At 25.7% G+C, this 13,320-nt stretch overlaps 2 protein-coding genes across 7 annotated transcripts; both read right to left on the reverse strand.

The window, feature by feature from the left end:
* Positions 1-3,231: 3,231 nt before the first annotated feature.
* On the reverse strand, positions 3,232-7,499 carry LOC113558453 (eukaryotic translation initiation factor 3 subunit H). The gene is made up of 6 exons (XM_026963912.1): positions 7,243-7,499; positions 6,981-7,134; positions 6,214-6,381; positions 3,856-4,105; positions 3,641-3,776; positions 3,232-3,564 (listed from the first exon to the last, which is right to left on the reverse strand). The coding sequence occupies exons 1-6, from the start codon at positions 7,315-7,317 to the stop codon at positions 3,352-3,354; spliced, it is 996 nt and encodes a 331-aa protein (XP_026819713.1). The 5' UTR covers positions 7,318-7,499; the 3' UTR covers positions 3,232-3,351.
* A 2,852-nt stretch (positions 7,500-10,351) lies between these two features.
* Positions 10,352-13,096, reverse strand: LOC113548260 (enoyl-CoA delta isomerase 2, mitochondrial-like). Of its 6 annotated transcripts, none has more exons than XM_026949056.1 (7): positions 12,993-13,096; positions 12,286-12,381; positions 12,039-12,193; positions 11,837-11,957; positions 11,688-11,777; positions 11,093-11,239; positions 10,352-10,995 (listed from the first exon to the last, which is right to left on the reverse strand). In XM_026949056.1, exons 2-7 carry the CDS (start codon positions 12,370-12,372, stop codon positions 10,825-10,827), a joined length of 771 nt encoding a protein of 256 aa, XP_026804857.1. In that variant the 5' UTR covers positions 12,373-12,381; positions 12,993-13,096; the 3' UTR covers positions 10,352-10,824. The 6 variants fall into 6 exon arrangements, with proteins under 6 accessions (XP_026804857.1, XP_026804858.1, XP_026804856.1 ...); XM_026949057.1 differs by having other exon boundaries at positions 12,286-12,377; positions 12,993-13,011; XM_026949055.1 differs by lacking the exon at positions 12,993-13,096 and adding an exon at positions 12,806-12,982 and having other exon boundaries at positions 12,286-12,377.
* Positions 13,097-13,320: the final 224 nt, after the last annotated feature.

Raw genomic sequence — 13,320 nt, forward strand, 5'->3', positions numbered from 1 at the left:
CTTTTTAAGTATTGAGTATGAAAGATATTAAATATTTGAAAATGCTCACAATTCACTTAAAAATTAAAATATCGTAAAAAACCAATGAGAGAACACAGATTATGTTCTTATCTGAAAGTTTGATGATAAGTCAATTCACTCTAATATTAAAACTAAAAGCACGCTAGTGAAACTTATGAACGAAAATTTACTATGTCCTACGTGTGTAAAACAGATACAACACATGCGGGTACGACGTCCTCTTAAGTACCTAATTAATTAATTTAACATACTTTGCAGTTTGATCTCTCTATAATATTATTACCTTTTATGGAAAACATTGGCACACAAAATTATGACAGTGTTGATAGTTGTATATATCAGTATATCAAAGTACAAACAGTAAATATTGTAGTCTATATAAATATAAGCAATTTATAACTATATAAGACTATAAATATAGGTACCTACTAAAAATTATGTAATATGTATACTGTACAGAATATAGATTATAGCCTATTGCCTATAGGCAATATATAATTACCTATGCGGCTATTCGTGTCTTTGCAATTACACGTATGTACAAAAACGATATATTTTATTTATTATATAATATAAGTCCCACAGAAGTAAAATACTTACAAATTTAAATCATTGGCTGGACGCTGGAACGTTAATGATTTAAGAACTTTAAATAAAAATAGATTTCTGTTATAAAAAATATAAAATAATATTTTCAGTTGAAATGTTAATATAATATACTTGTAGGTACTTTTTAATTAAACCAGTTGTTAAAATCGATATTTTAGGTGGTCACGTAGTACATTTAAAATTCTGCACAATACAAAATTAGTTGTATAATATAGTTGTAACATTTTTATTGAAGTCTATTGTCTAGAATTACTAACAATTTAATGAAAGTCTGACGCATACCAGTTAATTGAGTGTTGGTATTTAATATATTTAAACATTTATGTTTTTATTATTTGTAGTTTTGAAAGTATTATTGATTAAATATACAATCTAATCTATGATATTATTATAAAGTATTTAGGTAATGTAAGTAGGTAGCACGCCAGCACGACACCAATCAATAATCAAATTTACATCGCTTAAAAATTAGATATAACAGAAATTATAAGGCCCTAGGACACTAGGAATAATAAAAAACTTTTAATATAAAAAGATTATGAATCTTGTATTTAAATATTAATTTTTCATTAGAAAATATCATTAAATATGCAAAAACAACAACGATCAACTATGACAAGTGAATTAAATAGTTTGTTTTTATAAAAATACTGAAAATAAATTATTTTAATATTTAAGAAACCATAAAATATTTGTTGGAAATTATAGAGAAAAAAATATTAAAAATATTTCGTGGGTTATTGTATTGGGTGTATTAAATTTAAATTCAATGATTACATATCATTGTAGGTACCGTATCTATACAGTAGATTATTGTTGTTTATAACAATAATTTAAGTTTATTTTAAATTAAGTTTCCTCGAATAGTCGAATACCTAATGTTTTTAAATTTTAGAAAAATAATTAAAATCGTTATTCATTGATAAGACTTAAATGACGTTATATTTGCATGTGTTGTCTCTGACTTTCTATAACGTACTAGTGTACTACACTAGGTACCAAGGTTTATAGATTATAATCTATAAATCTTGCTATACTGCTACATACACGTAAATCATAGCAAATTTGTGTTCAGCAGAACAAATTTTATGTTGTTAGGCTTCATATTGAAGTCAATTTACTTATTAAAATTTTAAACTGAGTTATAGCTCATATGTAAAAAATAAAAATTTAAAGTTTACAGCTTTGAAGTGTTCATAACTTAACTACTTTAAAAAGATAATATCAATAAAAACATATGACATTTCCTAGATAATATTTTTACTTTTAAATTTGATGATTGGTAAATTTACTCTAATATTTAAGCTAACAACACAAAATTAATTCTGCTAAACGAAACTTTTCCATATTTTTGTATGTAAGACAAAGACAACACATGCGGATATAACGTCCTCAAAATATAAAATTTCATCAAAATTTTAATATCAAATAGGTATTCATTCAAATGTCTTAAAGAATAAATTTTATTTATATATTTTTTAGTTATTTGGGTTTCAGTATAAGCTATTTATGAGCAACCTTGTACCCAAAATTTAAACCTTAGTTATAAAAAAATTGAAGATAATATGTTTTATAGTGTTTTTACTATAAACAACTTGTGTAAATTGTTATAATTTTAAACTTTGAACTTAAAATGCATTTCTTAAAAAAATGACAAAATTGTACATGCATATTTAAATCCATATTCCAGTATTCTACTACTTAGCTTATTCATAGTTAGTACTAAAACAAATTAAATAACCGCTTTTTATGTAACATAAATCATTTTTTTTCAAAGAAATTCACAGATTTTATGGATTGAATTAAGAGTGTATATGACGTGACATAAGGCTTTTACAGTTTAACACTACCTTCATTTAAATAAACTATAAGCATACACTTTGTGTGTTTCATGTCCTACCGATACCTTAAGGTTTTTAATTGTTTAGTTTTAGAATAAGGCACTTAATACACTGGTAGGTATTTTATAAGTGTTTCTACTTTTATAAATTAATAATTTAAATATTTGACCAATAGATACATAGCAAAAAACAAACTCGACTTAATTAGTACACACATACAATAGTTTATAGGCAAATAGTGTATGTAAAATTGTCAAGTTAATAAATATTAAAATAGGTACAATATTAATTTAAAAAATAAATAAAATTAATGTGTATGTAATAATTTTTGATTTCATGTCATCAATGACATGATACCAAATTTCTAATACAAATGATAGGCTTATACAGACTACTTTTTCTGGGTAAATATTTGTCTGGATACCTATTATGCAGAATACTACCATCTAAACATTATTTAAATACTAAAACTCTAGTAGAAAAATACACAAAAGTTTTACAAAATGTTTAATTTAATAATTTAATTTTTTACTTGAAACACTGAATAATGAAAAAAAATCTGGAAGTCATTAGAAATATCTATGTCAACAATTCGAAGCTAAACCCAAAATAAATGATTCAGTATCTATATTTAATAAGAAATAATGATAATATAAAATTAACCAAAAAAATCATTTTCAGCATTTAAATATTACATTTTAAAGCACAAAAATAATGACAAAGGAAAGTATTAAAAATGTAATAAATATACTCAATTGTATACTTATACATTTCATTTACTCTCATAATAGAGAGTATGATTTCTTTTTATTATTTGTATAAATATAAAATAACGTATTTACTCCATTTCAGAATATCATACATAAGTTTTAATTTTCAATCAGTTGTTTGTGTTCATAGCTTTGGTCATATACAATTTAGCCAAAGACTGAGTAGAAAATTTGGCTATTTCTTCAGCATATGCATCAACTTGAGTAGCCATTAACATTGGTGGTAACCTAGGTGGTACTGGTAATGCTCTAAATATCTTAGTAATGTCTTCTTCAGGTAATGGTGGCTCATCTTTCGCAGCTCGTGCTTGATTTTCTAAAGCCTATTTAAAATAAAAATTATTTAGATTGCAATTTACTTGGTTCTTACTTAAATGAAAAAAAAAAAATATATATTACTCGTTTCTGTAAGTAACGGTGTTTTTCTGTAGATTGGCGCACAACTGCTTGTTGATAGCGATTGAATTTGATGGCTTCTTGATTAAGATCATCTACTCGGTCCATTAAATGACGTAATTGCCCTTCCAACACAGTACTATAAGAATCATAATAATATGTCATTTATGTAAACTTATATGTATGATTAAAGTATTGAATCATGTTGTATTACTTACGCAGTGCCAATATCCAAATGTTCAGAACCTTCTTCAACCTTAATCTTAAAACTTAATTCTGAGAGAAGTATATTAGTCAATGTGGAATTTTTAATAACAACTGGAACTTTCACTAATAAATGATCATAACCAACTTTCAATGATTTCAATGTATCTGGTAGAAAATCATTTTCTTTAAACATAGTTAAAGCTTGAGGTGTAAGACGGTAAGCGCTTAAGGACAAAAACCCACGATTGGTTTTGGGAGCATCTAAAACAAAAGTAATTTATTAATTATTAATATATTAAATTGAGATACAAACATTATGAATAAAAACATACAACATAACAAATTTATTTTCAGTTAAACAAATTTTTTGTTAACTCTAATTTCTGAGTAAACTGTGATCTATTATCTAACGTAAGGGTTAGTTTTGTTATTTCAAATTGTTTTTTTTTGTGATATTAAAATTTTAAAGAAAGTTATGATTCATAAAAAAGTTAATTATCATTAAAAAATTGAAAAGAGTTAACAGATAATGTTATTACTTTCAATTTTGATCATAGATCAATTCATTCTAATATTAAAGATTACAACACAAAATTGATTCTACTGAACACAAATTTGGTATGTACGTTTATAAGATGGAAACAATATATCATACACGGATAAAGTACTCTTGAATATAAAAAAAAATGTTAATGTTTGTCCATATTTAAAATATAATATGGTAGTAAAATGTTATTTAAAATACAAAACAACATTATAAGCAGTGCCGCAACTACAATTTTGAGGCCCAGGTGCCAGCTAATTTTAAAGGCTCCTAATGCCCCTTATTGTCAGTAGTGTCTAAATGTTGAGTCGTTGATGAATTAATGATCTATGATTTCATGGGAGGGAGAAGTAGGTATACAATAGTATTCAAATATCATACACCAAAAAGATAAATATTTATGCTATTTTCTCATATAATTTCAACTTCCACTCTACCTCAAAAACTTTTGAAACCTATGAAACAACTTAATTGGAAACAATGTATGTTTACAGGACAATAAATGTTGTTAAGATCAATTAACACAAATGACATTTTACGATATTGTAATTTTTAGGCGAGTTATGAGTATGAAATTAATAAATATTTGAAAATGATCATAATTTACTTAAAAATTGAAATATCGTAAAAAGCCAACAAGAGAACACAGATAATTTTCTTACCTAAAAGTTTGATAATAGGTTAATTCACTCTAATATTAAAACTAAAAGCACACTATTGAAACTGGTGAACAAAAATTTACCATGTTGTACATGTGCAAGACGGAGACAACACATGCGGATGAGACGTCATCTTAAATAATTTTTAATTTGAAAAATAAACGTTCTGCATTTAGGCCACACCATTGTCTAAATGTCTAATAGACACTGCAAAAGATTTTTTATAGTTGTATATTGTTTTTAGAGAGTCTTTAAATATATTTTTAATACATAACATTTGTCTAATAATATCTGTACTGATGTCATTTTTATAAAATAGTTGAGTCATAAGTTGCCTTTATAACATCATGTTTACTACGCTTTAAAATATTTTGAGGTACAAGAAAATTAAATTTGTTAGATACTTTGTATAAATCTGTGAACCTTTCTTTAAGTTGGACAATTGTTGTATGTAGTGGTACAAAACTGTAACGAAGATTAAAAACTAGCAAAGATTTTCTTAATTTATATCAAGCTTCCTATCCATAAAATACAAACTAAATCTATACTACCAAACACGTACAACAAAGACAGTAGACACAAAGTACGAAAACAAACGTTAACAATAAAACATAAGCGGTTCTCATAATCGTATGATGACTGATGAGTGTTTACTTATTATTTATTAATATTACTACATTATATAATCATATAATTTGTTGTGATTGGTTAGAGTTAACCCGTATGGTGTTTCCAGTATGTGTTTCTTTCGGACGAAATTGACTACCATATAATATCACATAATAAATTATTATTTACATTTCACGCTGATAAAGATTATTATTTTTTTTTAAATCGTATTTTGGAATTTTGCATTATATACAAAAAAAAAGTTCATACAAATCTGAGGCCCCGATACATACAATTTGAAGGCCCCTCAGGCGGTAGTTGCGGCATTGATTATAAGAATCTTTGGATAAAGAAAAGATTAATAAGTTTAAAAATTTAAAACTGAACACAAATTAAAATAGTTTTAAACTATTTTATTGTTTGAGAAAAATGTTTAAGTGAAAAAACAAAGTTCTACTTAAACATTCAAACACTGTAAATTATTATAATTCAATATTTTGACCACTTAAACTATGATATACTAGTGCTTAGCAAATAAATATATCAGTAACACTTACCGAAAATTAAAACAACAGATTCTTCTATGCTAGTTTGGTAATGAAATTGCGATTCCAACAATGGTAAACTCAAAAAATTACCAACATCAGAACTTTGATACCATCCAACGTGATAATGATCAACATTAACTTGACGAAGACTTTTCATCATATCTAATTGATATTTTTCTACAAAATAAACATAAATTAAAGTTTTTTTTTAATCCAGGACATTTTATTCAGAATTTCAACATATTTATATAAATTATAATTGTAACCTGATCTAATCTTGATTGAACAAATAGAAAAAATTATATATCTATTACTTCTACAATTTTAAAATATGTTTTATATTAAGGTGGATGGATGTTTAAAGAAATAAAAATAGACACTGTAGTGACAAAAAAAAAATATAAAGTTAATTTATTTCTCTCAATTTAATAAAATATATTTAATTGTATTGTACTTTTAAGTTTTTTTAGATATGAATTATTATTTGAATTATAAGTAAGTAAAATTTTTAATTAATAGATAAATTGATTTTTAAATTATATTGTTTAAAACCTAAATACAATCAAAATGATCATGCAATATATCCAAACCAGTAGAATAAAAGAAATAGAACATGGATGGAATTTTAAAAGTATAAAACATTCTTTAGACTATAGTATATCTAAAGTGTAATTATAAATATATAGGTACAACGGGGTTAAATGACAAATAGTCTGCACTCAGAGTACTTTCACTAAGTATTAACCATATCGTGAATAACATGACAAGTAACTGACCATCGTTGATGGATTCGTCTACACTCTTCGGAAAGGCAAAACAATTTGTGATCTCGAGACGATCTTCAACAACCAGACCCAAAAGCGCTCCTTGTGCGATGATCACGTCACTGGCACACTCTTCATGGCAGTGTTTTGCAATTTTCATCAATGCCTGTAGACAAAATGTTTAGCGCCCAAACCGGTCGCCATTTGTTCGTATTAGTAATGTTGTTTTTTGATAAATTAAATCTATGGGCATTAAGCATGCATTACTACTCACCAATCCTTCAACTTGTACGTATTTTACGGCTGAATATGATTCTTTGCCTTTCGGATCGATTCGTCTGGACGCCATAGTAAACGTTGTTCGATCACCAAAAACAAATTTTTAAATCAAAGAAAAACTTAGAAGACGAAAATAGTATAACAAAGTTTGATAATGTCACGTTATGGTGACTTTTAAGACTATGAGTGACGACAAATAAAGTTGGCGGTGCACTCTGAAACGGTGGGGACAGGGGAGATCGGTATTCGGCACCAGAACACTGGGCAGTCGGCGACGCGTGATTTTTTCCACGGTCAGAAGTTAGCGACGGAAAAATAATCCGAACCACACCACGTTTCCAGTGGTTCTTAACGTGTTTAATCCGACTTTTCAAGATAAGATTGTTGTTATATTTTTCTGTGATAATAATGTGTATATCCCGGTTTAGATATCTTAAACCGTGGTGTACGTCCAAGGTTAATATAAAGCTTGTATTACATTTTCATATGGTAAATCCTAGAGTTATTTGATATTTTGTAATAAATATATTTTATGTATTAAACAAAGTAATTAATATTAAGATTTGTATAATTAAGCACCTGTTGAACAGACGGCCCTTCTTCACTTAACAAACTTATTAGGTTATTGTGGTCTTTTTTTTTTCATACGCAAAGAACTCGAGCTTAAAGGTGTTACATTTGGAGAAGGTAATGCTATTCCTTCTTTTATGCTTAAGTTTATAGATGGTATTGCTGGAAATCAAGTAATACCGGTGTAACAAAATATAAAAATTATACCAGCTCAACGTATAAAAAGAATTTCATATTTACTTAAGTACAAAAAGAGTATTTTGAAAAAGTTAATACGTTCCAAATTAATTCATAACAAAAAAAAAATTAATTTAAGAATAAAAAATAAACAATTATATAATGTACTAATAACACAAGCCTCATCACAATTTACATAAAAATTGTAAATCATTGATTAGAACAGATTACTGCCAGGTGTTTGCTATACCTTGTATGGTTGTATAATTAAAGTTCAAATTAATAATAACTAAAATATATTATAATTTATTAAACAGTTAAAATATTTACATATTTAAATATTTTAAACAATGTACTTTAATCATTTACCTATTACTTTTAGAATACTTTTAGTAGATACACAAAGTTAATTAACTTAAGATATACTCATTCAAATTTTGATTTTGCTACTTCAACATTTTCAGAAAATGTATATGCTAATTTAGTTACAGTAAAAAAGGAGATTGACATTTAAAAATATTATTTAGCATCTCCACACATTACTCTTTTTTAAGTAGTAAAAAAAAAATCTCAAGAAAATTTTTTCTTTAAGTACAATATTTTGAAGTTCCAAAAATCAGATTTTGAACTGCATACTTAGTGAATTCCAGTGGCTAGTATAATAAATATTGCTTTTAACTTACCACAGTTTCTAAGTTTTTTCTTAGTTGGTCCACCAACCAGTTCTATTTTAAAATTTAATTCAAAATCATCCTTTGTAAAATGTTCTGAACATATAAAAGATGTATCAGGATCAATTTAGATCGGCTCTTTTTCATTTAAGTACCCAAATTTTTCTTCTCCCATCCTTAGGGAATGTAAAAAATGATATATCTTTGCTTTCTTTTATTGATTTATACTTAATATTTTTGTATACAGCAACAGCACAATTCATGCCAGGCATTTTGAAAGTTTTTTTATAATAATAATAAATAGTAAAATAATCACCTAATGACTAAAAAAATGTACAAATTTTCTATTTATAATTTTATTTAGTTCATTTTGTCATTATTAATTTGTCATTAGAGTATCCAATAATATTGTTTTATAAAAACAACATTGAAAAACGTCTTAACAATTAAAACGATTTTTAATAATTTGTAAACTATTACAAAATAAATTAGGCATTTTATATTTTTTATATTATATATTTTGTATTTTTTTAAATTTCATATGAATAACTATTGTTTTTAATTTCTCTAATATGTATATTATTCTTTATTATTGGTTTAGATTATACGATATTTTATTTTATTTCAGTATTATAACAATACCAAAATCACATTCTTTACAATAGAACGTATTAAGTATATTATTTATTTTATATTTTAAATTAAGAAGTACAAATTTTCTGTAATTGGGATACACAAATCTTAAATAATTAATTCCAGGATGGCAGCAGCATATTATTATATTTCAAATTTGTCTTTGTTATCTACCCCGCATCTGATAATTATTCACCATCCAACACGATCGAACCTTCTGTTTATATTAACCTTGGTGTATATCCACCTTGGGCACTAAGATAGTAGTTGTTATCTATCTCAGTGGACTGTGGTTATTCCATAGATAATAAAGAAAATATTAAATAAGAATACGCAGAATACCCATAATTATCACGATCCGGATGGCGGATTTGCCGTAGTTATTTGCATTTTGCACTATTTGCACTTTGCAGTCTTGTAAACACTAAAAATAGAAACTTAAAATACAGATTTTTGCATGAAAAAATATATTATAATTTATAATATATTAATATATTTTGTCATGGATATTTGGATACAAATTATAATTTACAAACTTACAACTAATACAATATCATACGAGATGTCCAGAGTTGTACAAGTATTATTATTAATTATTAGATATTGTTGCTAATACTATCGCAACACGCAACACAGGGTAAACTAGAGTAAATAAACAGACGCTTTTGAATGTTTACAGTAAATACTAATTGAGTCCTGTCTGACTTAAAAAAAAAATTAATTTTCTCATTGAGACTTTAAATAGTTTAAACTATTAGGCATGGTTTAAATATTGTAGTGTAATGAATATATTGATTTTACTTTTTGTGCATGCCATCACTGCTTGGAGCAGTAAAATTTGATTTTTAACTTTATTACTTTTTTTGATAGAAAAGTAAATGTAGTTGATATTTTGGAAAGTCAAAAGTAAAAATGCCCTGTACATTTCTTAGTGGGGAAAACCAATTAAGGAAAAACAGGAACTATTAGCAATCAGTGACTAAATACAGTAGGCAAGAGGTAGGTACATAACAAAACAAAATGAATAACTAATAAAATATTATATTGTAATTGTTCAGATTATCTGTTATACATATGTTTTCAATAAAAAGTAATTAAAAAACAATGTAATTATAATAAAAACTTTTTTTTTTTGGGGGGGTGTTTCATCAATCATCTAAAAATATCAACAACACTAAAATACTAAATAATTTTACAACAATAATTTTCACAGCATTTGTTTATATTTGATATGTAACCATCACCCATCTATACCAACCCATTCTGTGGTAAGTGTCAGGAGCATTTATAAATAAGCAAAAAATAAAAGAATAATAACAATGTTTAACGTTTAAAAATTATATATACCTATTACCTATTAGTAATGCTTAGTAGAGTACCTAACTATAGATAATATTGCAACCAATTTTTTAAAATAAGTAAATTGATTATAATGTGATGTAAAAGTAAATAATAATTGTTAAAACATAAACCATTGTATACAATGATTAATAATTTAGTTTTAGATGCATATTTTTTAGGGAACTTTATAACTTATTCTTTAACATTTTTTCTTTAAAATAGTTATTAATAGCATTTTGAAAGTCATCTGAATTCAATCTTTCTATCAGTCTTTCAATCTCTCTATCATTAGCTTTGTGCAGTTCATCTTTTGTGATCACACCATTTAGCATCATTGATTTTGTGTACACTATAGGCTATAAAGATTGTTGAAATTAAAAAAAAAATTTAATTAATCCTTATGATAATTAACAAATATGATTTTTGAAAAAAATAAATGAAAAAATATTTTACCAGTTTATACAATGCTATTTCAGTCATGATTTTTTTAATTAATTGATTTCTTCCATTTAATCCATCATTGATAATTTCATTGACTAAGCCAATTTTCTGGGCATCAATAGCATTCAATGTCTTACCAGAATACAAAAATTCAATTGCCTAAAGAGTAAATACAATTTTAAGTAATATTCGCTAGAGTAATTGAATAAGTATACACTAATTATGGTTTAATTTTACACAGAGAAATTTAAGGACTTTCCAAATTGTAATGGCTTTAATATTTTGACTAGCACAGATAACTTTGTAAAATACACATATTGTGTTTATGCACAATACTTATCTCACTGTGTGATCAGACAATCAATAAGTTAGCAAGATTTTCTTTTATTATAAATACTAAGTAGTAAGTAAACTACATACTATAAGTCTTTAAATTAATTAATAAAATCCTTTGATAAAGAATGGAAATATTGATTATAATAAATGCTAGCTAAAATTATTACATAATGCGAAATATATACGCATATTTGTGATTTTAGTGGATTATTGATTTAAATGTAGATTTCATACTAATAATATATTCATATTTTAAAACAAATTTATTTACCCTAGTCTTGCCCATAATTAATGGAAATGTAATACTAGAGCATCCTTCAGCGGTAATACCCAATCTGTGAAAAGGACATGAAAATGTTGCCTAAAATTGAACAATATTTTATAGAAATTTAGTACTCATTATATGCCTAATTAACTTACTGTTTTAGTTGCATACACAAGATCACAAAGTCCTAATGTAGTACATGCAATTCCAATTGCTGGACCATTGACTAATGCAACTAACAACTTTGGATAATCTATGAATGCTCTTACAAAGTCTCTGTATACGTAATCTCATATTTTAATAAGTATTATATATATATGAAAAAAGTATAGTTAACTATGTGAAATATTTATATACCGTGTTGCAATTAAATGATCTTCAACTTCCATAGCAGAACTATCCAATAAGTCCGTACCACTACTATAGGCTTTTCCTACACCAGTTAATATGGTAAAAAAAACAGTATCATTTTTAGCTCCTTCTTTAAGAGCTTTAGTCACTTCATTATAGCACTGTAAATAATACAAAGTTAATATTTAAATAAGTTAAGCAAGTACAATATAAAATAAATATAATATGCATCTCGATTTATTCATATAATTACCTGAAATGATATGGCATTTAGTTTATTTGGACGATTAAATGAAATTATCTGAACTGACCCCTCGTAATTTACTAATATAGTAGACATCCTGACTACCTGACAAAAACAAATTATTGAATTCCAACACCCGTAAGCTTTTTAAGTTTCCAATAAAATAAATATGTTAAAATTTATTGCTTGTGACTAGCTTAAAAATTGGTTTTACAATAACACAATTTTTTAAATAAATACATAATACATTCAACTACTTTAGTCTATTAATCTACTTAAGATAATATTATTATGTCGTTACTTAAATTAAAAAATTCGATTAAATTATCTACAATTAAATTATTTTTTTTAGTATATAAAATATGTATCTACAACCCATTTCCATTGATTATACCATATATACATGTAGGATATCAGCGGTAATTTTATTTACTGATACTTTTACCTTTTACAGTTTACTTTCACCATCACCACTTTGGTATTTAAATAACCTTCATAAATATTTAATAATTCTATATTCACTAATCACCAGTAGTTCCCAAACGTGAGTTCACTATTCAGTATTCAGTACTTGCTATAGAGTTCAGTCACTGAGATCTGAGATGAAAAAAGTCTTTAAATAGATATTAGATAATACCAATATGCCATTAGTACTACATAACTCTTTAGGTCTTTTCTGACAGGCTCGGTTAAAATAATATAATTAATGTCAGTACCCAGTACAGTTTCCGACGTTTCCGTTAAATGGTTATCACTTATCAGGACTACAACTGTATGATTTGGCGATTAAAAAATAAATGCACGGACTAAAAATATATATAAAAAAAATTTTGGTTGTTATTATGTTTTTTTATCAATACAAGCAATGATAATATTATTGATAATAAACTTTTCATTTATCAATATTCAATATTAAAATATTGTTTATAATTTAAATTTGTAGCTGTATTATTTTTGACAATTTTGGTTTTTAATTTTTAGTTTAATGCACAAACGACTGTCGTGAAACTGTATTGTCTAATTATTTGTATTGTTTTTGGTGCT

Source organism: Rhopalosiphum maidis, chromosome 1, assembly GCF_003676215.2.
Source record: "Rhopalosiphum maidis isolate BTI-1 chromosome 1, ASM367621v3, whole genome shotgun sequence".
Classification (NCBI taxonomy): domain Eukaryota; kingdom Metazoa; phylum Arthropoda; class Insecta; order Hemiptera; family Aphididae; genus Rhopalosiphum; species Rhopalosiphum maidis.